The sequence below is a fragment of the Salvia miltiorrhiza genome, chromosome 1 (genome assembly GCF_028751815.1).
Source record: "Salvia miltiorrhiza cultivar Shanhuang (shh) chromosome 1, IMPLAD_Smil_shh, whole genome shotgun sequence".
Lineage (NCBI taxonomy): Eukaryota > Viridiplantae > Streptophyta > Magnoliopsida > Lamiales > Lamiaceae > Salvia > Salvia miltiorrhiza.
This window is the reverse complement of record NC_080387.1, coordinates 1,213,931-1,241,924: the sequence shown is the minus strand read 5'-3', so window position 1 is coordinate 1,241,924 and position 27,994 is coordinate 1,213,931. Positions and strand designations below refer to the sequence as shown.

The 27,994-nt window shown below is 43.4% G+C and overlaps 2 protein-coding genes across 2 annotated transcripts; one reads left to right on the top strand and one right to left on the bottom strand.

Moving 5' to 3' along the window:
• Positions 1-5,221: 5,221 nt before the first annotated feature.
• LOC131006457 (uncharacterized mitochondrial protein AtMg00310-like) lies at positions 5,222-6,043 on the bottom strand. The gene has a single exon (XM_057933616.1). It carries the CDS (start codon positions 6,041-6,043, stop codon positions 5,222-5,224), a length of 822 nt encoding a protein of 273 aa, XP_057789599.1.
• Positions 6,044-22,974: 16,931 nt separating this feature from the next.
• On the top strand, positions 22,975-27,404 carry LOC131007215 (uncharacterized). The gene is made up of 7 exons (XM_057934367.1): positions 22,975-23,281; positions 23,386-23,460; positions 25,322-25,379; positions 25,646-25,701; positions 26,494-26,556; positions 26,636-26,704; positions 27,073-27,404. Exons 1-7 carry the CDS (start codon positions 23,222-23,224, stop codon positions 27,250-27,252), a joined length of 561 nt encoding a protein of 186 aa, XP_057790350.1. The 5' UTR covers positions 22,975-23,221; the 3' UTR covers positions 27,253-27,404.
• The last annotated feature ends 590 nt before the right edge of the window (positions 27,405-27,994 follow it).

The following is a 27,994-nucleotide window of genomic DNA, read 5'->3' as shown; positions in this document are numbered from 1 at the left end:
TCATTGGTTCTAAGGTCATTGTCCATAGTGACCATGCTGCACTTCGATACTTGATGACTAAACCTCAGGCTAAAGCTCGTCTCATCCGTTGGGTCTTACTGTTGCAAGAGTTTGATGTAGAAATCAGGGATAGGAAATGGAGCGAGAATCACGTAGCTGACCACCTTTCCCGATTGGATAAAAATCGGATAGAATCGAGTTTCAATTGCATCCCTGAATCTTTTCCTTTTGACCATACATATGCATTAACCCTTGATAAGAGCAGCACTGCCGAGATCCACTCTGCCCAAGCCAGAGCAGAGGAGTCGAATACCAGAGCAGAGGAGTCGGTACCAGAGCAGAGGAGCCGACATCTCCAGCGCAGAATCGAAGCCAGTTCTGCTCTGACCAGCTCTGCCAATATCACCTCTACCAGCCTTGCCAAACTCAGCGCTGTTCAGAGCAGCCCTGCGAGTGCCGAGCCCTGAAAGAGATTTTTAGCTCAATGCAGACACTATTATTGGGAGATTCCTCACCTTTTCAAGCTTGGAAAGGATGATGTCATTCGACGGTGTGTGCCGGCAGAGGAGGTACAACAAGTGTTGAAAATATGCCATGAGGATCATTGTGGTGGACACTTTGGGGGGCAGAAAACAGCACATAAAATTCTTCAATCAGGTTTGTTTTGGCCTTCCATTTTCAAAGATGCACACACCTTCACTCTTGCTTGCGATCGGTGTCAGAGAGTAGGAAATATTGGCCGCAGAAATGAGATGCCCCTCCAAAGCATTTTAATTGTCGAGATCTTCGATGTGTGGGGCATTGATTTCATGGGACCATTTCCTACTTCGCATGGATTTCAATATATTTTACTTGCTGTAGATTACGTGTCCAAATGGGTTGAGGCTATCCCCACGCGGACATGTGATGCTAATGTGGTGCTTAAGTTTGTGCAAGAGAACATTCTTTCTAGATTCGGATTTCCTAGAGCTATCATTAGCGATGGAGGCAAGCACTTCTGCAATAAGTTGTTTGCAAAGCTCATGAAGAAGAATGGGATCACGCACAAGGTTGCAACACCATACCATCCACAGACCTCTGGACAAGCTGAGACGAGCAATCGGCAGATCAAAGGAATTTTGGAGAAAATGGTGCAGCCCTCGCGCAAAGACTGGTCCGCAAAGTTGAATGACGCTCTCTGGGCATACCGAACTGCCTTCAAGGGAGTGCTTGGGATGAGTCCATACCGTCTAGTATATGGCAAGGCTTGTCATCTGCCGGTGGAGATAGAGCACAAAGCTTATTGGGCGATCAAAGCTGCCAACTATGACCTGGACTCTGCTGTGAAGCAGCGCACGCTGCAAATGGAGGAGTTAGATGAGCTACGCAATGAGGCGTATGAGAATACAAGCATTTACAAGGACAAAGTGAAGCGACTCCATGACCGCCGTATATGCCATAAGAAGCTTTGCCCTGGGATGAAGGTACTTTTGTTCAATTCTCGACTGAAGTTATTCCCGGGTAAGCTAAAATCTAGGTGGAGCGGTCCGTTTTTACTTAAGGAGGTGTTTGAGCATGGTGCTCTTGAGTTGCTCAATGAAAACACGAAGGAGAGTTTCCGAGTGAATGGCCATCGAGTGAAACCATACTACGAGCACCAGATTCAGACTATGGAAGTGGAGTCTCACACTCTGCACGATCCTCACTAAAGATCAAACTGAAGTCGGGCTGGAGACTCTAACTCTAGCGCTTGGTGGGAGGCAACCCACCGTTGGTTTGTTTATGTTTTTCTTGTTTTGTTTTTCTTATTCTTTTCTTGTTTTTCGTTGTTTGTTTTGTGTTTTTCCTAAGCTTCGGTTGCTTTGCGGATACTATTATGCTGGAGGTTTTCATGTTTTCAGCGCTGCCGTCTCTACTCTGCACAGACCGCAAATTCCCCTCTTCACCACCTCGCACGATGCTTCAGTTTCTCAATGCCGATAATTAGGGACGTTTTCTTAACTCTTCTAATTTCTTTTGTGCCCTGAGGACATGGCATGCCTTAAGTGTGGGGGGGTGTTTTATTGTGTGTATACTTTCAATTGGGCGAGATTAGTCTTTCTATGCTTAGTTTTTGGTCTCGAATCTTGCAAATTTTTATGAATCTGTGGAAGAGTAGATGATTTTCGATGCGAATTTTGGGTTTGTGAATGAATGGTGGTTATTCTTGTTTTACTTTTGATATATGTTTCTTAATTGTGCAAAGAATTATGAGTTTTGTTGCAACACGATTGTAAGTAAGTAAAACGTGATTTGTCCGGTAGATGCTAGAAGGAGTGTTGTCATTGTGATTGCCTACGATCGTATCTTATCTGTGAAATGTGAAAAATGTTGGACGAATTGCCAATTTTAAAATTGCCAGCTCTGAAACATCTGGCCTGTTCTGAAATGTGATAGCTCTGAGTCTCTGCTTCTCTAGTCTAACTATGAGCATGGGAAACCACGTGAAAAGACTTTGGATTACATCCAAATGGTTTTTATTTCATGAATTATGGCTCAACTGTCGAAAATCTTAAGCACACAAAGTGTGAAAAATGGTGATATTGATTATAAAGGCGATCACATTAGGGAATTCACTTCTAGCGGAGAATTGGGTCTGATCGAATTGCTTACCTTACTCTTTTGTTGCTTCTTAAACTTTGAGTTACTTGCATGATTGAGAGATGTGTGTTGATTGTAAAATTTTGAATTGACTTGATGAATGTTTGGATGGAAATTAGCATTGTTGAAATCAATCTCTTCCTATGATTCATACGGATTTTGCTTGAGGACAAGCAAAAGGCTAAGTGTGGGGGGGTTGATTTATGCTTAATTGTTCTAATTTTAGGGGTTTGAATGTGCTCATTGTAAGATAAATCTTCTGGAAATTGGTGCGTTTTACGGTGTATTTGATGCTTTTCAGGAGATTTAGGTTTCAAAGGTGGAAGAGTATAATTTTGGGGATTTTTGGCTAAAAATGGCGTTTTTACGCCAGACCAGACCAGAGCAGAGAAATCGTCTCAGACAGAGCAGAGAACTCGATAAGTCAGAGAATTCGCTAAGTCAGAGAACTCGCTAAGTCAGAGAACTCGCTAAGTCAGCGAAATGAAATGCCAGAGGAGTCACCAACCAGAGGAGTCACCAGCCAGAGGAGTCACTAGTCAGAGAAGTCTCTAGCCAGAGGAGTCAAAAGTCAGAGGAATCGAGAAGCCAGAGCAGAAGAATCACCTATTCCTCTGCCGAGAAGCGCCAGCATCAGAGAAGTAAAGTCCAGCGCTCGATAGCAGAGAACTCACCGTTCCTCTGGCGAATGCCAGAGAGGAAGCGATTCCGCTGGAGACCCATTCCTCTGGCGAATGCCAGAGCGGAAGCCATTTCGCTGGCGAGAGCCCCGAATTCCACCAGTGTAGGAGTGTTCCCAGAGCGCGCATTGCAGCTGGAAGTTGCCTTATTTTGCACGATTCTATTGCCTTTAGAATTCTTCTTTGCATGGCAACTTCCATGGTGATCCATAGGGAATTGAAGTCTATAAATAGGGCCATACTTTTCATTGTAATAATCAATCCCTTGCCCTAGTTTTAGACGCCATCTTTGCAATCTGTTGGCATCCGAAGCTTAGGAATTTACTTACTTTCATAGTTTCAAGTTTTTATTGTTCTAAGTTAGATTTCAATTTCGTTTTTAGTTTAGTTTCTTGGATTGTGATTGCGTGACATGATTACACGTTCAAGGATTTTACGGTATTTCGTATTTAATTTAATTTATTTCTGTTTAATCATGTTTACGTTTTTCATTCATGTTTATGCTTTCTTCTTAATTATGCAATTTAAATTATGCACTTTAGTTTATGCCTAGATTAGAAGTCTTTACTTTTACAAGTATTTACTTTCATAAGTAGGTTTAATTTAAGTTCTTTAAAATCTTGTCTAGGGTTTAATAGTTCAATTCGCCTAGCTTAGTTTTACAATTCGGTTTTTACTTAAGTTTTTAATTCTAAGTTTTAGTTTAATAATCAATCTCTTTACTGCTTTCTTTATTGTTTTTCCTGCGATACTACTAAAAGCCCTTAAAGACTTTCCTTGAGAGATGACACTGGGTCAACTTACCATCACTAGGATGTCCTTGTTCTATTGCAAGTCAAACTAGAGGTGTTCTAGGTTGAGTCAATCACCCAGGTAGGACAGATCTCTATCTTGCCGAGCGAGCAACCACTAGAGCTGTTGACAATCCATTTCGGCAATCACCTCCCGCACACCCTTCTCCCTGCACAGTTTAAGTCCCTCCAGCAATGCAAGCGCTTCCCCCCCCCACCACTGAAAAAGCTCCTCTCATAAAACTAAACCGGCAACCCATCAACAGGCCATCATCTTGCCTCAGCATAGCTCCAAACCCAATACCCGAACCCTCCTTCAAAGCAACATCCGAAGCAATTTTGTAAACACCTTCCCCTTCGCTACTCAAGGTGGGAGCAGAGTGACGAGCAGCAGCAACACATATAGGTTTAGACCAGAGAGCACGTTCAGCAATTCTCAAACAATCAATATGTGATAGCTCTTTATTCTGAAAGACAAGTAAGTTCCTCTCATACGAACAGGCCCATGCAAGAGAAGCAAAAAGAGCATGAACTTCCCTGTGAGGGCAGGATCTAATCTTGTCAAAACTAATCCACAATGGAAATCTCCATCCCTTGCGCCACTGGCTGAAGATGAATGGGAGAAACAGCCCACAGAGTGCTAACCCAACCACAGTCCCGAAGAGCGTGTTCCAACGTTTCCTCACATGAACCACATCTTCTACACAAACCATCAATCTCAATAGCTCTACCTCTCAGCGCCTTTGCCGTAGGAAGGCAGTTAGATAAGCATTTCCACATAAACATCTTCACTTTAGGAATAACCTCAAGCTTCCAAATCCACTTCCAGAGATCTCCTAGATAGCGTGAAGAGGAGGCTTCATCGCGGAGATTTAGCTCAACAGCCAAGTTGTATCCAGACTTAACAGAATATGTATTAAGCTTTCCTCTTGGCCAAAACGGTTTGTCACTCTCATTTGGGCGTATAGAGATCTGAGCGTAAAGCTTCCATCTATCCCCGGGTTGCAAAATATCATTCAAAATATCATTGTTCCAACGACTTCCATCCGAATCCATCAGGCCCTTGGCACACAACAGATCATGCCTATCCTCAACTCTTGCAGTCATAAACTGACCTTTACCATCGGGCAGCTACGAATCAATCCCAATCCCAACTCGAGCACCATTCCCAATCTTCCATGCGATACCTTTCACCAGTAAATCTCTACCAACTAGTATGCTTTTCCATGCGAAAGACGGGTAATGAGCATTACTAGTCATGAGTAGATCATTTCTCGGATGGTATCTCGCCTTTAAAGAATGAGCCAATAAAGAGTTCTCATTAAGAGTAAGTCTCCATGCTTGTTTAGCGAGCATCGCTTGGTTGAACAAGGAGATATCACGAAAACCCAAACCACCATCCCCTTTACAAGTACACAACTTCTTCCAACTCCTCCAATGTATTCGCCTTTCCTCATTTTTTTGACCCCAAAAAAATCTGGCAGCCACACTGTTAAGTTGTAGGTAAATTTGTTCAGGAAGAGCGAAGCAACTCATAATATAGGTCGGGATTGATTGGAGAACCGACTGTATAAGAACCATTTTGCCCGCTCGCGAAAGTAATCTTCTTTTCCAGTCCTTCGCCTTTTTTCGAGTTCTGTCGATCAACATTTGGAAAATCTCACTTTTGGATCTACCAACCGTGCTTGGAATACCGAGATAAGACGATCTTGCACGAGACCAAGTGACTCCCAAACTACAAGAAAGCTCAATCTGCCTCGCCTCCACAACCCCGCTACTAAAGGATATAGAGGATTTCTCCAAGTTCACCAATTGGCCCGACACACCCTCATAGTCACAAATAATATTATTCACCAAATCAATCTCATTCACATTACTCCTTCCAAAGATTATACAATCATCAGCGAATAACAGATGAGAAACCCTTGGTGTCGTTCTGTTTAAACGAGCCATGTGCAGCAGCTCCTGAGTTTTTGCTCTTCTTAGCAACCCCGAGAGGGCCTCCACACAAAAGAGGAAAAGAAACGGGAAAAGAGGGTCACCTTAACGCAGCCCACGTCCAGGTTCAAATTGGTTCCCTGGAAAACCATTAACAAGTACACGAAAGGAAACAGAAGCCACACAACGCATAATCAAGTCCACAAAAGGAGCATTGAAACCCAGATGAAGCATAATAGACTCAAGAAAACTCCATTCGACCCGATCATAAGCCTTAGCCATATCAAGTTTAAAAGCGAAAACACCATGAGCTTTAGCTTTGTTTAGTTTCATCATATGAAAAATCTCAAAGGCAAGCAGAGCGTTATCCGTTATATGTCGACCAGGAACAAAAGCAAACTGACTCTCACTAATAATAGAGGGGAGACACAACTTCAGTCTATTAGTAATAACTTTTGAAAGAATTTTATAAATCACATTGCAAAGGCTAATAGGCCTGAAGTCAGACGGACAAGTGCACTTTTTTTTCTTGGGAATGAGGCAGATGAAAGTAGAATTAATAGGACCAGGGGAAACACCATTATTGAGAATATCAAGAAGCATATGAACAATATCATGCCTAGCCGAAGACCAAAAAATAGAATAAAAAAGAGCAGGCATACCATCAGGCCCAGGGGCCTTAAGAGGCGGCATTTGTTTGAGGGCTTGGGCGATCTCAGCGTGGGTGTAGGGGCGGGACAGCTCTGAATTTATCTCTTCAGTAACAACCGGATTAATGGAGCGGAGAACTTCATCAGGGTTATGAGTATGGCCCGCAGAAAAGAGCGACTAAAAGTAATTTCTGAACACCTCATCCATCTCCTCATTCTTCCGAGTTTTTGTACCATCCGTACGCTGGATCTCACGAATATGATTCCTTTTTTTCCTCCCCTCAGCAACCTTATGAAAAAACCCGGTATTTCTATCTCCTTCCGCCATCCAATCTGCCCGCGATCTTTGTTTCCACATCAGCTCTTCCTGTTTTAAAAGTTCATCAAGCTCATCCTCTAACCGCTTTTGCTCATCCTTTGAAGTAGCTTCCCTATGAACTATCTGGAGCTCAGCCAACTCTTCCCTAATCTTCAAACACATTTTCCTCACATGACCAAAAACATTCTTTTCCCAAATTTTCAGTTCTCTGCCCATTTTCTCAATTTTATCCCTAATATTCTCCGCCGTAGTCGACAAACTGCCGTCTGCCCATAAGTTCTCACAAAACGGCTTACAGCTATCATTGCGAAGCCACATTGCTTCAAATCTAAACGGCTTTGGCTGATTCAACGTCTCCTCAGAACTCTTCTCAAGGCAAAGCAGAAGCGGGCAATGATCGCTTGATTTCTTAAGAAGATGAGAAACTTCAAACCCCGGGAAAGAAGACATCCTACTTTCACTACCAAAAATTCGATCAAGTCGCTCCACAATATTCGCATCCCTTTTTTGATTGCTCGTCCAAGTAAAAGGATCACCCATGAAACCCAAATCATGGAGACCACACACCTCCACAGTCTCGCTGATGCGTCTTCGACTTTTGGGCCATTTGGCCCAATTTTTCTCTTTATTTATGTCAGTACAGGTCTGTCCGGAGGAAAAGCAGAGTTGTGGAGAAAGGAAGATCAGTGGAGCGGAAACGAGGGAAATGCGGTCAGAATGGGCATTACCGAGCCCAGAATTGCTAAGTCATGTTTACCAGCATGGAGCTTCGGCCAACAAGTACCTCCCCAGTCTAACTTAGGGCATGGGAACCTGGAGCAACCCACCTGGTATGAACCACACCGAAGAAAGCAATCCGTCTGACCGATACCATGAGAAGCAGACAGCCCGAGCCACAAAAGGAAAGTAAATCTCGGAGATTTTGAAGAAGGAAGCGGAAGCAAGAGGAAGGAACTGGAAGGATCTAAAGAATGGGAAAGGTTGACTAAGCTTGCAGCTGGACGTCATCTTCAATCGGATCAATCAAAGATTGAACTAAAAAAGGAAAGAAGATCCCGGCGAAGATTTGGAGCTAGCGCAGCTAGGGTTAGACCTCGACCATCCGACAGTATAAAAGACTAATGATGTGCAGCGTGCACGGGCTCTTGGCACTTTTGAACTCCTATTTTTACTTTAGCTAATACTTTAATTCGCCGTGTGTGGCATCCAAAACATTTTACGTTTCAGTACTACTTTTCGATTTCCGTTGTGTGTTGCATTTGAACAAGATCGAAGGCTTAAAGCCTAGGTACTATTTATCTATTCAAGTATTCCCTTTTGTTCCATCATGTGTTTAATCTATTTTGCATTTATGAATTCTGCTATGTGTGAGTAATTCTTTAGGTGAGGTTTTAGGGGTGGAAATAATTGTAGTTAACATGTAAACATTCGTGAGGCATTTGTTCTTTCGGTTGAATCTCGTGGTTCCAGAAGGATCTATTCGAAACCATGGGCAGTAGGGGCCTAACGGGTGATCTCCGTTCGGTAAAACGCTGTCCGTGTCAAGCAAAGGCCAGGGTGTACCAAGGTACAATGATCGGTATACCCAAGACCGAGTAGCTGAGCAGCGTCAACAAAAGGCGTTGTAGATCCAGAAGGTGGGGAAAAGATTGATGGGATACACTGTCCTTCCTCAGTCTTGGGCTTCTCTAGAGACTATCCATCAACTGTGACGAGGTATCAAGCCATGGTTATCAAACGAGGAAAGCAATCTCGGCGCCGTAGCATGTCTATGACTGGTCAGTTGACAAAGCCGGAAATGGTTGTGTCCAGGAGGCATGTGTCACTCAAAGCGCGGAGTTGGGGACCTCGGGAGAGAAGGTTGATGAGGGCCATACTTGGTGAGTAACGGGTATGACTACCATCTAAGGAGAAGTGAAGCACTGCCTTGTGACCGGGGAATGTGTGACCTTCGGACCAAGTGACCACAATGGGATCAACCATCCTATATGTGAAGTGTAACCCCTTGAAACGCCCCAATGTCTTTGGGCCACGCCTTGGGTTTATATGGATCATGGACGGATCATCAGTTTGCCTATGACCGAAACGAATGTTAAACAACAGTTATGACCTAACCGAATAACCTCACCCCTTGTTATTATTGATCTTGTTTATTTCTTGTGTAGAGTATACAGATTGAGAATTGTGACACCTCAGTTTGTCGTTGGAGAACAAAGTGGTTCCTCACTCCCTGTGGGATTCGACCCTACACTTACTGCTAAGACTAAGTTCTTGTTGTGAGACGTAGGAGCGTGTACTGTCTGTACTGGGCATACACAGGTATTTTGTCCACACCGTACGACAGGTGTATGTCAAAATTGGCGCCGTTGCCGGGGAGTGACGCGCAGCAATTTTGTTCTCTCCTCACTCCATTTTCCGCTACTGGTGTATGCGTGGAACTCGTAGAGCTGTAAGAGCATTGGTGTTTGATCCTGATATTGATCGTACAGAAAGACGACTGCGCGTAGGAGCAAGAATAGCGAGACGCGAAGCTATGGCAGAGGCTAAACAAGCAGAAGCCGTACCGGAGCAGACCCTCCGACAGTTGGCATACCCAACTAACCTCAACCTGAGGTCGAACGGAATCACCCTACCTGCAAATCCGGTCGCACCTCGTCGGTATGACATGAAGCCCTCATTGCTTCAGATCTTACCGAAGTTCAATGGATACCCAGGAGATGACCCTCATACCCATCTCCAAGATTTCGAGATGACAATCATGCACCAATCAACTGATGAGCAGCAAGAGTATGTCAAGTTGATACTCTTCCCTTTTACCTTGGTAGACAACGCGAGAAGATGGCTGTATGACCTACCCGAAGGCAGTGTCACTACATGGGCACAACTGCAACAAGCCTTCTTGGAAGAATTCTTCCCAGCAGCACGAGTGGAGCGGATGAGATGGGATATCCGCAGCATCAGGCAAGATGGGCTAGAATCCTTCTACGAATACTGGACGAGATTCAAGAGAATGTTAAGCAATTGTCCTCATCACCAAATCTCTCCAAAAGATCAGGTCGAGAGTTTTGTAAAAGGCATGCGAAAAAATGATCGCAGTTTGGTCCTAGCAGCTTGCAATGGATCGTTGATGAGTAAGACCCCATTGGAGGTCTTCCAATTGTTAGGCACCATGGCAGAAGAATCACGCGATGAAGGACATGAAAGGAAACTGGAAAAACCAAGGAGAGCTGAAGAGAAGGAGGAGATGTCTAAACTGGAGAAAACTATGGAGAAGAGCATGAACGAACTCAAGGAACTTCTGTCGGGCTTGACTATACCGAAGAAGATTCGCCAGTGTGGCCTATGCGATGCCACAGGACATCAATCTGAAAATTGCCCCAATTTTGGCGAAGACATTGTAGATGTCAATGCCATCGGAGGACATGATGGGAATCCACGGAAGTATGATCCTTATGCAAACACTTACAATCCAGGGTGGAGAGATCACCCTAACTTTCGATGGAAGCAAGATGGTCAGCCCCAACAGCAGAACAATATGGGCGCACCAGTGCAACGTCCCCAGTATAATCAGAACCCGCATCAACAACAGTACCAGTTGGGACCCCCTCAACACCACAACCAGAATCAATAACAACCCCCTTATCAACCACCACATCGAAGAGCACCCTGGGAAGAAGACATTGAAAGCATGGCTAAGGAGGGCGAGAAATTTCGAAATGAAATTCATGCCGGTATGAACCAGACCAACCAGCAAATTAGTCATTTGACTAAAGCAGTGGCCAAACTAGAAGAGAACGCTGGTAAACTCCCAGCCATGGGAATCAACCCCAGAGAACATGCCCAAGTTGTGCTGACTGAGTTTCCTGAGGGAGAGGAAAAGGAAGATGAGTTGTTAGCAGAGGCTGAATTGCTTCAAGGAAGCTGGAATAAGAGTGGGAAAGGTCCAACTGATGAACAAGCTGGAGGTAGCAACCCAACCGAGGCACCCTACCCAGGACGCCTAAAACAGAAAGCTAGAGAGAAGGAAGCAAGTGAAATGATGAAGATGTTTCAAAAGGTTGAGTTGAGCATACCTCTACTCGATGCTATCAGGCAAATTCCAAAATATGCCAAATTCTTGAAAGACCTTTGTTCAAGAAAAGTCAAAATGGAGGAAGAAGTCCGATACGTGATGGGAGAAAGTGTTTCAGCGGTGATCCAAAGGAAGCTACCCACCAAGCGGAAGGATCCAGGGATGTTCACCATTCCATGTAACATAGGAGGAACTAACATGGATAAAGCAATGATGGATCTGGGAGCCTCCATTAATGTGATGCCATTGGCTGTATACAAGAGATTGAATATTGGCGAGATGAGGGACACCCGTGTGGTCATACAGTTGGGCTGACAGGTCCAACGCTTACCCTGAAGGAGTGGTGGAGGACGTACTGATCAAGGTTGGGGATTTGATTTTCTCAGCAGACTTCTATGTTCTAGATACCGGACCCGAAACAAGAAAGAATGCCATACTATTGGGGAGGCCATTCATGATGACCGCTGGAACTAAGATCGATATGAAAATCAGGATCTTGACATGTGAGTTCGATGGAGTCCAAGTGGAATTCAACATTTATGAGACCATGAAGAGGAAACAGGCAAGGGAAACGGTGGACATGATCGATGTATTTGAGCCCTTGGTGCAAGAACAAGGAATTGCTTTCGGTTCCAGGGATACTACAGAGAAGGTGATTCAGTATAGTCTGACTGATCGGGATGCAGAACATATGGAGAATGATGAGATAAAGGAAGCCATCATGGAGCTTTACTCTCTCCGAGAAAGCACTTTAGAAGCCGAGGTGGAGGTAGATCAGAAGATCAAGGAATTAATCCAGGAGGTCTATCTTACTAGGGGAACAGAGGCAAGCAAACCGGAGTTATTGGCTCAGTATGGGCAGAACAAGAAGCTGTTACCTTCAATTCAGAAAGCACCCGTTCTGGAGCTCAAGCAACTACCTAAGCATTTACAATATGCTTATTTGGGACCAGAAGAAACGCTACCAGTTATCATCAGTTCTGATCTAACCGTCGTGCAGCAAGACCGATTGGTCAGAGTATTACGAGAAAACAGGGAAGCCATCGGTTGGACCTTAGCTGATATAAAAGGCATCAGTCCCACGGAATGCATGCATCACATTTACCTTGAGGAGGGAGCCAAACCCGTTCGAGACTCTCAAAGGAAGATGAACCCGGTCATGAAGGAAGTGGTATTGAAAGAAATTCTTAAGCTGTTGGAATTGGGAATTATCTATCCCATATCCGATAGCCAATGGGTGAGTCCAGTCCATGTCGTACCGAAGAAATCGGGGATACAGGTTGTGGAGAATGATCAGGGCGAGCTTGTGCCCACCCGATTGCAAACTGGATGGAGAGTTTGCATTGACTACAGGAAGCTGAATGATGCAACCAGGAAGGACCACTTCCCATTGCCCTTTATCGACCAGATGCTGGAGAGATTGGCCGGTAATGCCTATTACTGTTTTCTAGACGGATATTCTGGATACATGCAAATCTTTGTGGCACATGAAGACCAGGAGAAAACCACTTTCACCTGCGTATTTGGAACATTTGCATACCGGAGAATGCCATTCGGACTATGCAATGCACCGGGAACCTTTCAACGGTGCATGATGAGCATATTTTCCGATTTGCTGGAAAATTGCATTGAAGTCTTCATGGACGACTTCACCATATATGGGAGCTCTTTCGACACATGTTTGAAACATCTAGAGCTTGTATTAAAAAGGTGTGTGGAGAAGAGCTTGGTCCTTAACTATGAAAAATACCATTTTATGGTAAGGGAAGGAATAGTGCTGGGGCACGTGATTTCAGAAAGGGGAATTGAAGTGGACAAGGCGAAAGTTGATTCCATCGCCAAATTGCCCTACCCTACAACCGTCAAGCACATACGGGCATTCCTTGGCCATGCAGGCTTCTACCGGCGATTTATCAAAGACTTCGCCAAGATTGCCCAGCCCATGACCAGACTTCTTCAACAAGATGTGCCGTTTGAGTTTGATGATGATTGTAAGGAGGCATTCACGATTCTGAGAAGCAAGTTGGTGTCGGCCCCCATTATCCAACCGCCGGTTTGGGACTTACCGTTCGAGATCATGTGTGATGCCAATAACCACGCCGTTGGAGCAGTACTGGGACAGAAGAAAGGCAAAGAGAGTTGCGTGATCTACTACGCATCCAAAACACTGAATCCGGCACAATGCAGCTATACCACTACTGAGAAAGAACTCTTGGCGGTGGTGTTTGCCATAGAAAAGTTTTGTTCCTATCTTTTGGGAACAAAGGCGGTGGTTTACACGGATCATGCCGCATTAAAGTATTTGATGGCCAAGAAGGAATCCAAACCTCGACTCATCAGGTGGATCTTACTGTTACAAGAATTTAATATAGAAATAAGGGACAAGAAAGGAGCTGCGAACCTCGTGGCGGATCATTTGAGCAGGTTGCAACTGGAAGAAGATGATGGTATGCCCATTACCGATACCTTTCCAGACGAGAAGTTATATTCGATGAGCACCCTTGAAGAAGAAGAAGAACTGTATGCTCTAACCAAGTAGGAGCCCTGGTATGCGGATATAGCTAATTATCTGATTACCAAAGAGTTACCCCCAGGATTGACAAGGTTCGAACAACGGAAATTACTCGTGCAAGCACGATACTACTACTGGGAGGATCCATATCTTTGGAGAACTGGAGCAGATCAGGTCATACGGAGATGCATGCCTGAGGACGAGCATGCCCAAATCTTGGACATGTGTCATGGAACAGCAAATAGTGGTCATTTTGGAGGAAAGCGCACGGCCCACAGAATTTTGGAGAGTGGATTCTACTGGCCCACCATATTTGCGGATGCAAGAAAATGGGTACAGAGCTGCCCGAAGTGCCAGATGACTGGAGGTATTACCGCAAAAGATGAGATGCCACAAATTCCAATCATGCCGGTCGAAATTTTCGACGTATGGGGAATTGACTTTATGGGGCCCTTCCCAAAGTCAAGGAACTACGAGTACATTCTGGTGGCAGTGGATTACGTGTCAAAATGGGTTGAAGCCAAGGCAACCACAAGCAATGATGCTCATACCGTGGCAGGTTTCTTGAAGGAGCAAGTATTCGGGAGGTATGGTATACCCAAAATCCTAATCAGTGATCAGGGGTCTCATTTCTGTAATGTCATTATCAGAGCGCTAACTAAGAAGATGGGGGTGACACACAAGGTCACCACTGCATATCACCCCCAAGCAAATGGCCAAGCCGAGATTTCTAATAGAGAAATAAAGAGCATCCTGGAAAAAGTAGTGCACCCCAACCGCAAGGACTGGAGTGACCATTTGGGGGATGCGTTATGGGCATACAGAACTGCTTTCAAGACACCCATTGGAATGTCCCCGTTCCGCTTGCTTTATGGGAAAAGATGTCATTTACCTGTGGAAATTGAACATAAGGCGTACTGGGCAATCAAGCAAATTAATCTCAGTATGACCCTAGCTGGAGAAGCAAGAAAGTTGCAGCTGAGTGAGTTGGAAGAGCTTCGGTTGGAGGCTTACGACAATGCGGTGCTCTATAAAGAGCGAACCAGAAGGATCCATGATGCCAAGATCAGGAAGAAAGAATTCTTGGTGGGACAAAAAGTCCTACTTTTCAATTCACGCTTCAAGATGATGGCTGGGAAGCTTCGTTCAAAGTGGTCAGGACCATTCGTGATCAAAGAAATTTTTTCAAACGGAAGCATTGAAGTGTATGATCACAATGGAGTTGATACGTTCGTGGTGAATGGGTATCGCCTAAAGCCCTATCATGAGCTTGCTGAAGTAGAAAAGGAGAAGGAGAAATGCCACCTTCTCGACCCTGAGTACGAGTGAAGAGTGAAGGAAGGTCGAGCTCAAGACGGGAAACAAGAGCGCTTGCTAGGAGGCAACCCAGTGTGGTTTCTTCGGTATGGTCTTTACCAAATTTTTGTTTCTTCTCTTTTATTTCGTTTTGTTTTTGTTTGGATGCACTAACCCTACAGGGAGACGGGCCAAGATGAATTTGGAAGGAGGCCCAGAGGTTGATCCGAGCCCACTTTGCGTTGCAAAGTGTGTAGGTGGAGAGTTGGGGGTTGGAACGGTCTGGAAGAGGGCTTACAAAGGGAGGTGACGCGAGCGTGTCAGAGGCAGGCGGCGATGTGACTGCAACTCTTCGGTTTCCGCAGAAATTTGAATTTCAAATTATGGCCATGATTTTATTTCCTTAAAAAATTCTTTTTCTGCCATAACCGCCACACTTACCATATTCAAAGCCTTAACCCACGATCTTCTCTCCCACAAACCCTAACCTCCGAAAACTGCTACACCACGATCTCCACTCGCCTCAAACCCTAAATTTCCATAATTACCGATCACCTTTCTTAAAGACCAACCTTGCCTCCAAAAACCCCACAAAATCCAAAACTTCCGCACAAATCCTAAGTATTTTGATCTCTGAAAAGAACAATGGCAAAAACCAAGGGAGGAGCAGGCTCCGGAAGTACACAACCGCCGAAGAAGAAAGGCACCAAACTCCCACCTCCAAAGCGTACCACAAGGCGAACCGCTTCGGAGGAGACCTCCACCAAAATTACTGAAGACCCTTTGCTGAAGATCCAGCCCGAGGACAAAGGGCGTGCCGAAGTCCTTCAACAAGAGGAACAAGAAGTAGCAAGAGCAGCCGCCGAGACAACGCAACCGAAAGAAGGGGAGCCCGAGCTCACCCCTCCTGTGAAGAAATCAAAGAAGGCTCAGGCGAGCAAAGCAACTCCGGCGCGATCCACTGTCGCACCACCACCTATTCAAGCTCAACCGCAACCACAAATTCCAGAAACCTCCATGCAGGAGGGAAGAACAGCTTCCGAGGATACGGAAGAGGAAGAACAAGAGAAAGCGGAGGAGGAGAAGGGCGAAGAAGAGAAGGTGGACGAGGAAGAGGATGATGAAGCAGAGGAAGTTGAGGCCGTTCAGGAGAAGGAAGTAGAAATCCCGACACCCCAGAGCAAGAGACCCGGAGTGAAAAGAAAGCTAGATGTTGCCAAACCCCCACTACCAGTTAAGGCCAAACCGGCACCGGCAGGCAGTAAGACCCGAACAAAAGCTGAACAGAGTAAGAAACCAAGGAAACCCACTGCAGCCGAAAAAAGGAAGGCCAAGGAGATGGAGGAGCCGATGGAAGTAGACCCAGAGAGAACCGAGACGGTTGAAAGCTCCAACTTGGAGGATGTGATCGCCCCTGCTAAGCCGGTGACGAGCACAATCACCTCAAAACCCAAGGGCGTCAAGCGCAAGGAGTGGTTCGGCCCAGCACTATGGAGACGGTCATACCGAGGGACAATCAGAGGTATGCCGTTTTACAGAACCGGGAGATAACCCCTTGGTATTTTCTGGTGACTGAAGTGCTGGAGGATTTCGGGATAAAAGCACGTGTGGAGGGATATGTCAAGAGCATTGGTTGGGGGAAGATTCTGAAGTGGAATGTGTTGGCGTTCAAGAATTTGTCGGAAGAGTTCATGAGTACGGTGGAATTCAAGCCAAAGGGAAATTACTCGATTGAAACACCAGGTACCCTCCGCTTCCAATTGCGGGAAAAGATGTTCCCACTGTCCATCAACGACTTGAACATCCACTTGGGGGTAATCGAGGACAAGGAGGTGTACAATGATGAGTATAAGCAAGCCGAAACCATGGCTCCACCGGAGTGGCGCAGTCAGATTGACCAGTACTGGTCCCAACTCTCAACGGGGGCCAAATATGTGAAGAATATCAGCAAGTCCAATGAACTCCGCGACCCAGCCCTGCAGATTTGCCATCGTTGGTTGGCCTATAACATTTATGGCCGGATTGAGGGATCCAACGTAGTCACGCAGCAAGAGCTCTTTTTGCTCTGGTGTATGGTGGAGAGAAAGAGGGTGAACTTTGGGTTCACCGCTGCACTACAATTTCAGTATGGGGTAACCCATACCAACAAGTATCTCTCCCTATGCCCGCTGGTGACCCTCCTGGCAAAGAAGCTTGCAGGTTTCAACGAGAAAGCCCCGGAAGAAGCAGCCGTGGCAGAAACCCGACTCTTTGATATCGGGCGGCTGGTGCGTTGGCGGATTGTTGAGATGGATGAAGGAGGCGACTACCGTTTGGTCTAACCAGAAGGCAGCTCAGTTCGACCTGAACCGAAGGTTGCACAGGAATAGGGAACTTCTCGCCCAATCAGTGGCGAGATTATCAAGCTGACGGTCGAACTGAAGGAAATCAAAGACGAGCTGGTGATGCTGGGAGGAAAAGTGGCCACGTTGAGGGATACTGTGGAAGAAGGATTCAAAGTAGTGGAGGCTGGTTTTAAAGAAATCAAGGAGATGCTGACTGCGGAGGCGAGATCCTCCGACCGAAACGATTAAGTACTTTTCCCCTAAACTCGTAGATTAGGTTTTATTTTATCTTTTGCTTTTCTTGTTTTGGCACCTGTTTAGTCTGTGTTTGAGTCGAGTCTACTTGCATTGTTTGGTGGTGAAAGATTGTGCATGCTGATTTCGGTCTTGGTATGAATTGGTGGATTGAGTATGAAATGCATGATGGTAGTTGTGAGGTTACTGAGAGTACCCCACCGGTGAGATCAGGACTAAATTGAAAAATGCATGTTTCTGGTGAGAATTTGCTGTGACTAGGAAATCTAGACTTTGTTTGAGGACTTATTTTGCTAGTACATGACTCGTGTGATTTGGGCACAATTCTTTGATTTAGGGCCCCAGATTCTTCTTTGTGTTTAATGTGAAAAGAATCACTTGTATGCCAATTTGAGCCGAATTCATTCTTTCTTGAGCCTTGCTATTGTTATATCTAGGAGAAAGAGTTTATGAAGTGAATAAAATGGTGAACAAGGAATTATAGGAAAGGAAGAAAATCTGGGCACAAAAAAAATGAATGAATGAAAATTATTGCCCACAAAAGAATCAAAGAAAAGATGAACCCCATTGAAAGCGGGGGAATGAAGGGTTGGTTGTAGCTGTACTGAACGTGTATACTGAGTAAGGGTGATACTGAAATTAGCCACTGGACCATATAAATCTCACCTTAGCTCCGTATACCCCATTACAACCCAACAATGACCCTTTGATGAGTCATACTAGTGTGCTTAACTCGTAGTCTTCAATCAAACTCTTAGAAGAACTGGCACAACAAATTATGAGTGTATACACTTAGCCCGGTGTTTGAGCGAGGAGAGAGACTACCATCATACTTTATGCACGATCATTACTCTGGTTTGTGGTCTGACTGAACTGAATGATGCATGTTGGTATGATCTGATCCTGAAATCTATGCAAGTTTCGTGTCTCTTAGTTTTATTTCTTTTCTTTCAACCTTTTCGTCCGTGTCTTCTGTGAATCCACCTACATACTTGAGGGCAAGTATGCTTTAAGTGTGTAGGTGTGATATGTCTTCGACTTTTGGGCCATTTGGCCCTATTTTTCTCTTTATTTATGTCAGTACAGGTCTGTCCGGAGGAAAAACAGAGTTGTGGAGAAAGGAAGATCAGTGGAGCGGAAACGAGGGAAATGTGGTCAGAATGGGCATTACCGAGCCCAGAATTGCTAAGTCATGTTTACCAGCATGGAGCTTCGGCCAACAAGTACCTCCCCAGTCTAACTTGGGGCATGGGAACCTGGAGCCACCCACCTGGTATGAACCACACCGAAGAAAGCAATCCGTCTGACCGATACCATGAGAAGCAGACAGCCCGAGCCACAAAAGAAAAGTAAATCTCGAAGATTTTGAAGAAGGAAACGGAAGCAAGAGGAAGGAACTGGAAGGATCTAAAGAATGGGAAAGGTTGACTAAGCTTGCAGCTGGACGCCATCTTCAATCGGATCAATCAAAGATTGAACTAAAAAAGGAAAGAAGATCCCGGCGAAGATTTGGAGCTGGCGCAGCTAGGGTTAGACCTCGACCATCCGGCAGTATAAAAGACTAATGATGTGCAGCGTGCACGGGCTCTTGGCACTTATGAACTCCTATTTTTACTTTAGCTAATACTTTAATTCGCCGCGTGTGGCATCCAAAACATTTTACGTTTCAGTACTACTTTTTTATTTTCGTTGTGTGTTGCATTTGAACAAGATCGAAGGCTTGAAGCCTAGGTACTATTTATCTATTCAAGTATTCCCTTTTGTTCCATCATGTGTTTAATCTATTTTGCATTTATGAATTCTGCTATGTGTGAGTAATTCTTTAGGTGAGGTTTTAGGGGTGGAAATAATTGTTGTTAACATGTAAACATTCGTGAGGCATTTGTTCTTTCGGTTGAATCTCGTGGTTCCGGAAGGATCTGTTCGAAACCATGGGCAGTAGGGGCCTAACGGGTGATCTCCGCTCGGTAAAACGCTGTCTGTGTCAAGCAAAGGCAAGGGTGTACCAAGGTACAATGATCGGTATACCCAAGACCGAGTAGCTGAGCAGCGTCAACAAAAGGCGTTGTAGATCCAGAAGGTGGGGAAAGGATTGATGGGATACACTGTCCTTCCTCAGTCTTGGGCTTCTCTAGAGACTATCCATCAACTGTGACGAGGTATCAAGCCATGGTTATCAAACGAGGAAAGCAATCTCGGCGCCGTAGCATGTCTATGACTGGTCGGCTGACAAAGCCGGAAATGGTTGTGTCTAGGAGGCATGTGTCACTCAAAGCGCGGAGTTGGGGACCTCGGGACAGAAGGTTGATGAGGGCCATACTTGGTGAGTAACGGGTATGACTACCATCTAAGGAGAAGTGAAGCACTGCCTTGTGACCGGGGAATGTGTGACCTTCGGACCAAGTGACCACAATGGGATCAACCATCCTATATGTGAAGTGTAACCCCTTGAAACGCCCCAATGTCTTTGGGCCACGCCTTGGGTTTATATGGATCATGGACGGATCATCAGTTTGCCTATGACCGAAACGAATGTTAAACAACAATTATGACCTAACCGAATAACCTCACCCCTTGTTATTATTGATCTTGTTTATTTCTTGTGCAGAGTATACAGATTGAGAATTGTGACACCTCAGTTTGTCGTTGGAGAACAAAGTGGTTCCTCACTCCCTGTGGGATTCGACCCTACACTTACCGCTAAGACTAAGTTCTTGTTGTGAGATGTAGGAGCGTGTACTGTCTGTACTGGGCATACACAGGTATTTTGTCCGCACCGCACGACAGGTGTGTGTCACTCGCGAAACTTATCAAGTTTGGAATCCGCTTTCAATTGACCACCACACTTTTCAAAATGGAACATAGTTTCGTTAAAATCAGCCCCACATATCCATTTGTCTGAGACTTGGGAAGAATGGAGAGCATAAGCTCCCACGTCAAATAATGTTCATCAGTAGCACTCCAACTGTACAAACCACAAAAATCCCAGGGCTCATGTTTTCCATTATCCAGAGTCGCCAAAACATGATGAAAAGAATAGGATTTGATATTGACCAACAGATCGTCAACCCACAGCAAACAAAGACCACTCTTACGTCCACCATTCGCACAATCACAATCAATAGAGAAAAACTTACTGAAACCAAGTTGAGGGAGAATATAACACCAATCCTCCTGCAAGAGTTTTGTTTCCATCAAAAAAATCACCTCGGGCCGCTTATGTTTGGCTAACCAAACCAATTGACGAACTGTCGAAGGGTTCCCAAGCCCCCGACAATTCCAGACAAGGGAATTCATTGTGCTCGGTGGGATTGCTCCGAGGCAATCTCCGCCGTTAATGCAAATGAGGGGGATTCAGTTTCCAATACAGTACACTTGAGTTTTTTCTGCACAAGCTCCAGAACTTCAGGATTTGTCGAAGAAGTATTACTTTCCTCCTCGCACAAGTAACGCTTCTTCTCAAAATCGCCACCCACTACATCAAGTATAGGGAGGGTAGGGGGGTTCCGAGCCCGACGTTTTCACTTTTTTCCACTTTTATCAGCTGACTCAGTTCCCTGAGTAAAGTCAGATGAGAGAGAGAGTTTTGGATTATGGGGGAGATGTTGGATATTGAGGAGCTTTAGAAGTTTGGGAGTTGGAGTGAAGGGAGCTGCTTTTAGAAGGGGTAACGGCTTAATGGACTCAGAAAAAGAGGAAATGGTAGATTCGAAAGAGGGGCTGAGTTTAGCATGATTAGAGGATGGATTTGAAGGATTGTATGGTAGTTGCATGATGTCCAGGATTGTAGGATCAGAATTATCAGTAGGTAAGGAAGAGGAAGAGGGATGAGTTTTAGTATCAGAAGGGGTGATAATAGGCGTTGGAGCGGTGGTGTGGGGAAAAGTAGTGAAAGGGTGTTTATGTGTATGAGAATCCGTTTGTTTCAGAGGAGAAGGAGAGTTGTTTTTATGGTTAGTATGATCATTGAGATCAGAAAGGACCGGATTAAAAGATAGAGGTGGTGGGTGGGGTTTGCGAAGGGGATTATGGGTTAGGATGATCGCTTGTTGCTTTTGGTTAAGGCCAGAGGGTGGGGGTGGGATATTTGGAGCAGAAAAGAGGCATTTGGGTGAAGAGGATTCAGATTGACGAGTGGGCCGGATGCGTTTCAGAGGGGAAGCTTTGAGGATAGGACCATATAAGAGGTCTTCGAAGTGTTTACATTACCATCATCCTCCGTTTCTTTATCACATTAACGAGTATGATGACCAATTAGACCACACCGGTAACAGAAAATGGGAAGACTTTCGTATTTCAGAGAGATCCACAAATGTTGACCTTCAAAGGAAATAGTTATTCCTCGCAAAAGAGGCACTGATATGTCCAAACTGATTTTAAAGCGAGCAAAACACCCAACAAAATTCTCCTCCGTATCAATATCTTCCACAACTCCAATTTTCTTTGCAACACATCGAAGGATGGCTGGACGTGTACACTTCATCGGTAAATCATACGCCCTGACCCAGAAACTTCCGCGGTCAATTTTTATGCTTGAAGGTTGCGCTGCTCCATTAAGTTCAGCAATGGCAAACAAGTGTCCATCAAAATGCCAAGGTTGTTTTTTACAAACCCACTCTCGATCCTCATTAGTTTGGAATGAGAATAGGAATAGATTCTTCCGCCACTCCTTCGTAACTGAACTCGTTTTGTGTTTTCCAAGATTTTTTAATAATTTCCAGCAGGTTAAAACCATTTGGGGATTTAGCGCAAATCAATTTCCCCACCAGGCAAAAGCTTTTCTCTTTTGATTGTAATCCTTCTTCTTCACCATCCCCATTAATCTCCAAAATCTCACATTCACGATCTGTTCGCGTCTCATCTCCAGCCGCAAACTCATAACCCCGAGATACTTCACCGCGCTCCATAAAACCTGCAGAGAACAAAAAAGACAAAAAAAGAGAGACCACACGACCCCCACGACAAACCACACCAAGGGGAAACAAAAGGAAATAAAACACGAAGGGAAACAAAACTCGAAAGCAAAGGGAAAAGAAAGGGGGAGACAGAGGGAACCGAGACCAGCACCAGGGAAACAAACCGGACAAGACCGTCGCCGGCGAAAAGGACACAGTCCTAACCAGAAAACTCACAAGGAGGACCAAACCCTAGCAAAACCTAGAGAACCAAACCCTAGACGCCTAGGGAACTATACCAAATTGTTATTGTTACTAACTTATTTTATATGTTAATATTGATTTTTGTTCTTCAATATCTTATATTTTTGCTTTTCATGCTTGCTATATAATTTATATCTTTGATTTCTATGTATATTTTATACATTATACATTAGATCATTAAAAATAACAAAATACAAATGATAATTTTATTTTTACGCCTGTAACCTGATAAGCCCGATGGGCTAGCCCGAAACCCGAATGTTTAGGATTAGAGTTGAAGATTTACAATCCGAAAAAATCTCCAGCCCGATAGCCCGCACCCGATTAACCTGGAATCCGATAGAGCTAGCCCGAAACCCGATGGGCTGGCCCATTGTCGTGGGTGGACAAAGTAGCATGGATTGCAAGGCAAAAGTGGAAAAACAACGATTGTGCTTGTATTTGGTTAGGGAAGCCAATCCCTAGCAATTGCAACGGAACGTTTTTCTGAAACTCAATGAAAATGGCGTGGTGGTTTTGTGTAGGAACAGATACCTAATTCTCTCAGCCAACATTCAACAACTTGTATTGCTTAACCCAACTCCTGCATCTTCAATCGCCGGAGGAATGGCGGATGATGATTTGCCGCCGCCAATTAGGCTAATGAATTTCGTATCCGAAGATCAGGTTTAGCCCTAATTTCTTTCCTGATATAATTATGACTACTGTGGTTCCGTTAATTCTTGGGCATAAAGCTCGGGCTTTGTTGGGTTAATTGTACCTGCTATCAGTTGGCAGAAGCTCGGAAGAACAGGGGAGCTAGAGTTGAAGATGGTACTGCTCAGAGAGATAGGCCCCTTTTCGAGGTCTGCCTCTCCATTTCGATTTCCTATTTCTTTCTCAATGATTCATTTAGGGGTTCACTATGTCTGAAATGCTCTCTCTCTTGGGTTTTACTCTTAATTCTTGCACGGAATGAAGCTTTTCTTCAGTTATTTGCAAGGGCCAGCTTCTGTTGTTTTTTTGTTCAGTTTAAACTCAATTGAGATTTCGCCTGTGTTTCTTGTAGTTTCACCGGTTGACAATTTTGATCACTGGATTTCCTAGCTCAACTTACTCAATTCAATAAAACACCTATTTATAATACAAGAGTCCTTCCTACACTAGGAAAACACTAACTCTCTAAACAAGACATACCATATATAATTCCAACACCCAGCCTCAAGCTGGAACATTGATCTTAATCATGTCTATCTTGTTACAAGAGGAGCATCAAAACAATTACTGACTCAAAAGCTAGAACTAACAAGACTTACTTATCCAAAGAAAACAATAACTGAAAAGAAAGCAAGAGTGGACAAAGCTCCTCAAAAATGGGAAGACCCATTCCCTTCACCAAAAATCTTCTTCCTCATAAGATTTTGAATCAGCAATGGCGGTGACAGAAGTAGGTTCAGATCTCGCAATTTCTTGAACTTGCAGCAACTTTGCGTACTCTGATACTCATCAGCTGATATAGTGATAGAGTTAACAGACTCTCTAGGCCTAGAAACATTACCACCACTAGCAACATGAGGAGATAAAGTCTTAATGCCCAAGACCTGAGGTTCTGGGTTCGAGTACTTCGTCGCGCGGTCTTTGAATTTCTTTATTTACTTATATAATTTATCAAAGAAAAAAAAAAAAAACGAGATAGTCTTCTTATTAAGCAATTTTGCACAATCTCAGTTGATATACCCAAGCCCATGACAATAACGATATTCCACGTCTGGCCATCATCCACGAGTATCTGTATTCCCACCATCATTCTGGTATTGTGGCTTCCCGTGCTCATACTTACTAGTATGACTAACTAGAACACTATTAAACTGAGAAGTCGGAGCAACAATCGTGTGCTCAGTACGAAGATTCTGCTAAAAACCTCTTCCAAAGACGAAATCTGAGAATCGGAAAGAATTTGCAACTTAGCCATCTCAAATTCGGTTGGAAGACCTGCTAAGAAACTCATCGCAGCCATTTTCTCCCGCTGAGTCTGTTGCACTGCAATGTCAGGGCTGAACGGAAGTAATACATTAAGCTCTTCATACGTTCTCTTAAACTCCATAAAGTAATCTGTAAGGGGCCTATCCAGTATCCCCTTTGTCTGGCCTGTAAAACGCTTGACATACATCAAACATTCGTGAAACATACCGTTTTCCAGAGTACAAGAATTCAAGATACGTCAAAAGTGTTATAACTGTCGTACAGTGAGTAACCAAAATCTCAAAAACCCTACGATATGTAGGAAACATATTTGGAACTCACCCTACGATATATAGGAAACAAATTGCTAGGGATTGGCTTCCTAACCAAATCCTACAAACACTTTTCAAATCCTCAAAAACCCAAATTTCGAAAACCCTAGATCCTATGGCTCTTGATACCATGTTAAATGATATGTAGGAAACATACTTGGGACTAATTTTCTGCATATTCATCAACTCAATAAAGCACTTATTTATAATACAAGAGTCCTAACTAAACTAGGAAACCGCTAACTTGCTAAACAAGACATGCCATGTATAATTCCAACAGTTACATAATGTGGATGTGTATTATGAATATTTACACACTTTTGGAGCATCATTTCTGTCTCTCTCTCCAATCCTATGCATGTGGTGTACTGTGCACTGTGACATAAAGTGCTCGAGTCTTACAGTCAGTCTTACACTTCCTTAAAAATTGCAGATTTTAAAGGAAAATAAGGATAAGAAAGATGCTGAATTCAACGAACGCTTCAAGCACAGTAAGTTCTTCAGTTATACACTGCAACTATATATAATTATTTGTTTTAGAACTTCATTATGACATTCTAGTTATGAACTTGAGAACTGCACCAGTAGACCAGAATATATTTCTAGCATACCTTATAATTAGTTTACTTTGTAAAGCTTGTATAAGGTGTCGATACTATTTTCACATGCTTGTCCTTCCCAGAAGCTTATAGTTAGGTAGTTTGAGTTGCACATCTCTGAATTCATGATCCATATTACTTATAGATTGTTCATGCAGGGCCACCAAAAGCGCTGGATGAAGATGAGACTGAGTTTCTCGATAAACTGGAAATGGTGAGGCTATGCCTGCTGTTACTTATTAATTGAAACAGTAATAATGGGGATGTAGATTCCTTGTACGAACCTTTCTTCTTCACTTCAATCAAAATATATTTTGCTATGTTGATCCCTTAATGTTGAGTCACTTATGAACTTCTTTCTTCACCGTAGGAAATATGGATTATAAACCATATAATATAAGTACTTTTCTCTAATTTCAAATAGTTCTTATTGTAGCTCAATCTACAGAGCTTATATCTCATTGTAGATTTCAAAGTTCTTCGGGTTATTCAAATTCGTCCAGTTAACATAAAGTAGTTTTCTAATAAAACATTTATGTTGGTACCAAATTATTGTTAAATTCATTATATGGCTCCAAAATTGATAATACCCGATGCTGCTTGCTTTGTCATCGTGGTGCCTCTTCTATCCCCCCTCATATCAGCTTAGAATCTGATGAACACAGTTACAAAGTGAAAAAGGAAAGGACAAAAAATGGTTTAAAGTAGAAGCCTCTTTCATAGAGAGACAACATGTGTTTTTAGAGCCATGATTGTTGGTGTAATCTTGGCTACATTATAGTCAGAAAGTTGAAGGCCGGGATCAATAGGAAGTAAGATTAGAAAATAGAGGTCTAAGATTCTTAAACCTGATGGAAGGAGGGATCATTGGAAATGGAGCAAGTGTTTTCTTGAAGCTATCATGTATGCATATGTAAAATATGAATCTCAAGGAAACTCGTGTGCTCTTTTTCATGTATTCTCACAATAGGGATAAATTTGTATAGCTTTTGATTACCCCTTACAGTCCAGGAGAGAACATGAGCGACAGATTGCGGAAGAAGAAGAGCAGTATCTGCGTAGTTTTCAGGTATTTTCCTTTATCCCACACCTGAATGTTCAATATCAATTTGGCACATGACCAATCTCATCTGTATTCTCGGATACAGGCTGCAGTCGAATCACAGTATAATGTTGTACACAAGCTAGAGGATTCTCCTCCAGCTCCAAAGGATCAGGTGAGTCGACATACATAATGTGCTGATATGTTTTTCTAGTTTGTGTCTGACTATATGGAGCACCATGGTTATGTTTTGGGTATTGACATATTCGTAGAGTTGTTAGGTAGTGAAAATTTGAGAAGCAAAGCTGGTTCAAATAATCATATACGTATACATCAGAATAAAAGACAGATTAGGTGATTTAGGTTTCTAAGCTAAGCAGTAAACACTAACTGGAATTATGTTTCTATTGGCGAAGGTTTTCAAAAGATTTTAAATCTTGGCTGTTGGGAGGGGGTCATATTGTAGTTGCTGCAATGCTATTGTTTATGAAATCCGCTGTGTTTCATATTTGCATTAAAAGTGTAATATATATTGTTGTGTAGGATAAGAGTTCAGTGGGTGGAAAGAAGAAGGCTCGAGCTGGGTCTTTAGGCATGGTGATCAAAGTGATGCCCCAACCTAAGAAAGCAAAAGTGGAAACTAGAGATGGCAAGGAACCTGAGACTACTGTTACTGGATTGGTTTCGTATAGTGATGATAGCGACAATGATGATGACTCATAGATATGCAATCTTCAAAGTTAGTTGATTGATTTCGTCTGAGTCTGTTTGTTCATGTTATGCAGGTGTTCCTTTCTTTTCTTTACTAGTGTATTATCCTTTCGATGCACGGAAATAATTTCATTTTATATTATCTCTCTCAATTGTTTTTATAAGTTATGTTAATATAACATCACATATTTATATAAATGCCTAATTTGAAATTTTAAAACAAACTTGTTTTATTACTCTTTCCGTCCCAACTTTTTGTATCCACTTTTAGTAGTATTTACTATTTACTATTAAAAGTGAATACAAAAAGTTGGGACGGAGGGAGTACAAATTTTGGAATACTTCTTTATAGACAACATTTATAGTAGATGTACAATCTATATCATCTTCCTTGCAGATTAATATTTTCAAACCCCGGCGGTTTGTAGCTCTAGAAATAGCTACATAAAGTTTTTGTTTTTTTGAGAAAGTTAGCTACATAAAGTTGGTTGTGACTAAAAATAGGTCTTTTAAAAAACAAACCTATTTGAGATAGTGATTGACATTGATTTTTATTTATAGTCATTACGTAAGAAATAATGATAGGAAATTGCCTTTTTTGGAACTTGAAAGGTAGCCTTGGATCTGCTGGTGTTAATGACATCATCGGTATTAGGACTTTGTAGTGTGCATTATGGCCTGTTAGAACTTTTCCTTCCAACACATGAGTGCCGAGTCTTGTAATAATCAATCTTGCTCCGTTACACAGTCCATT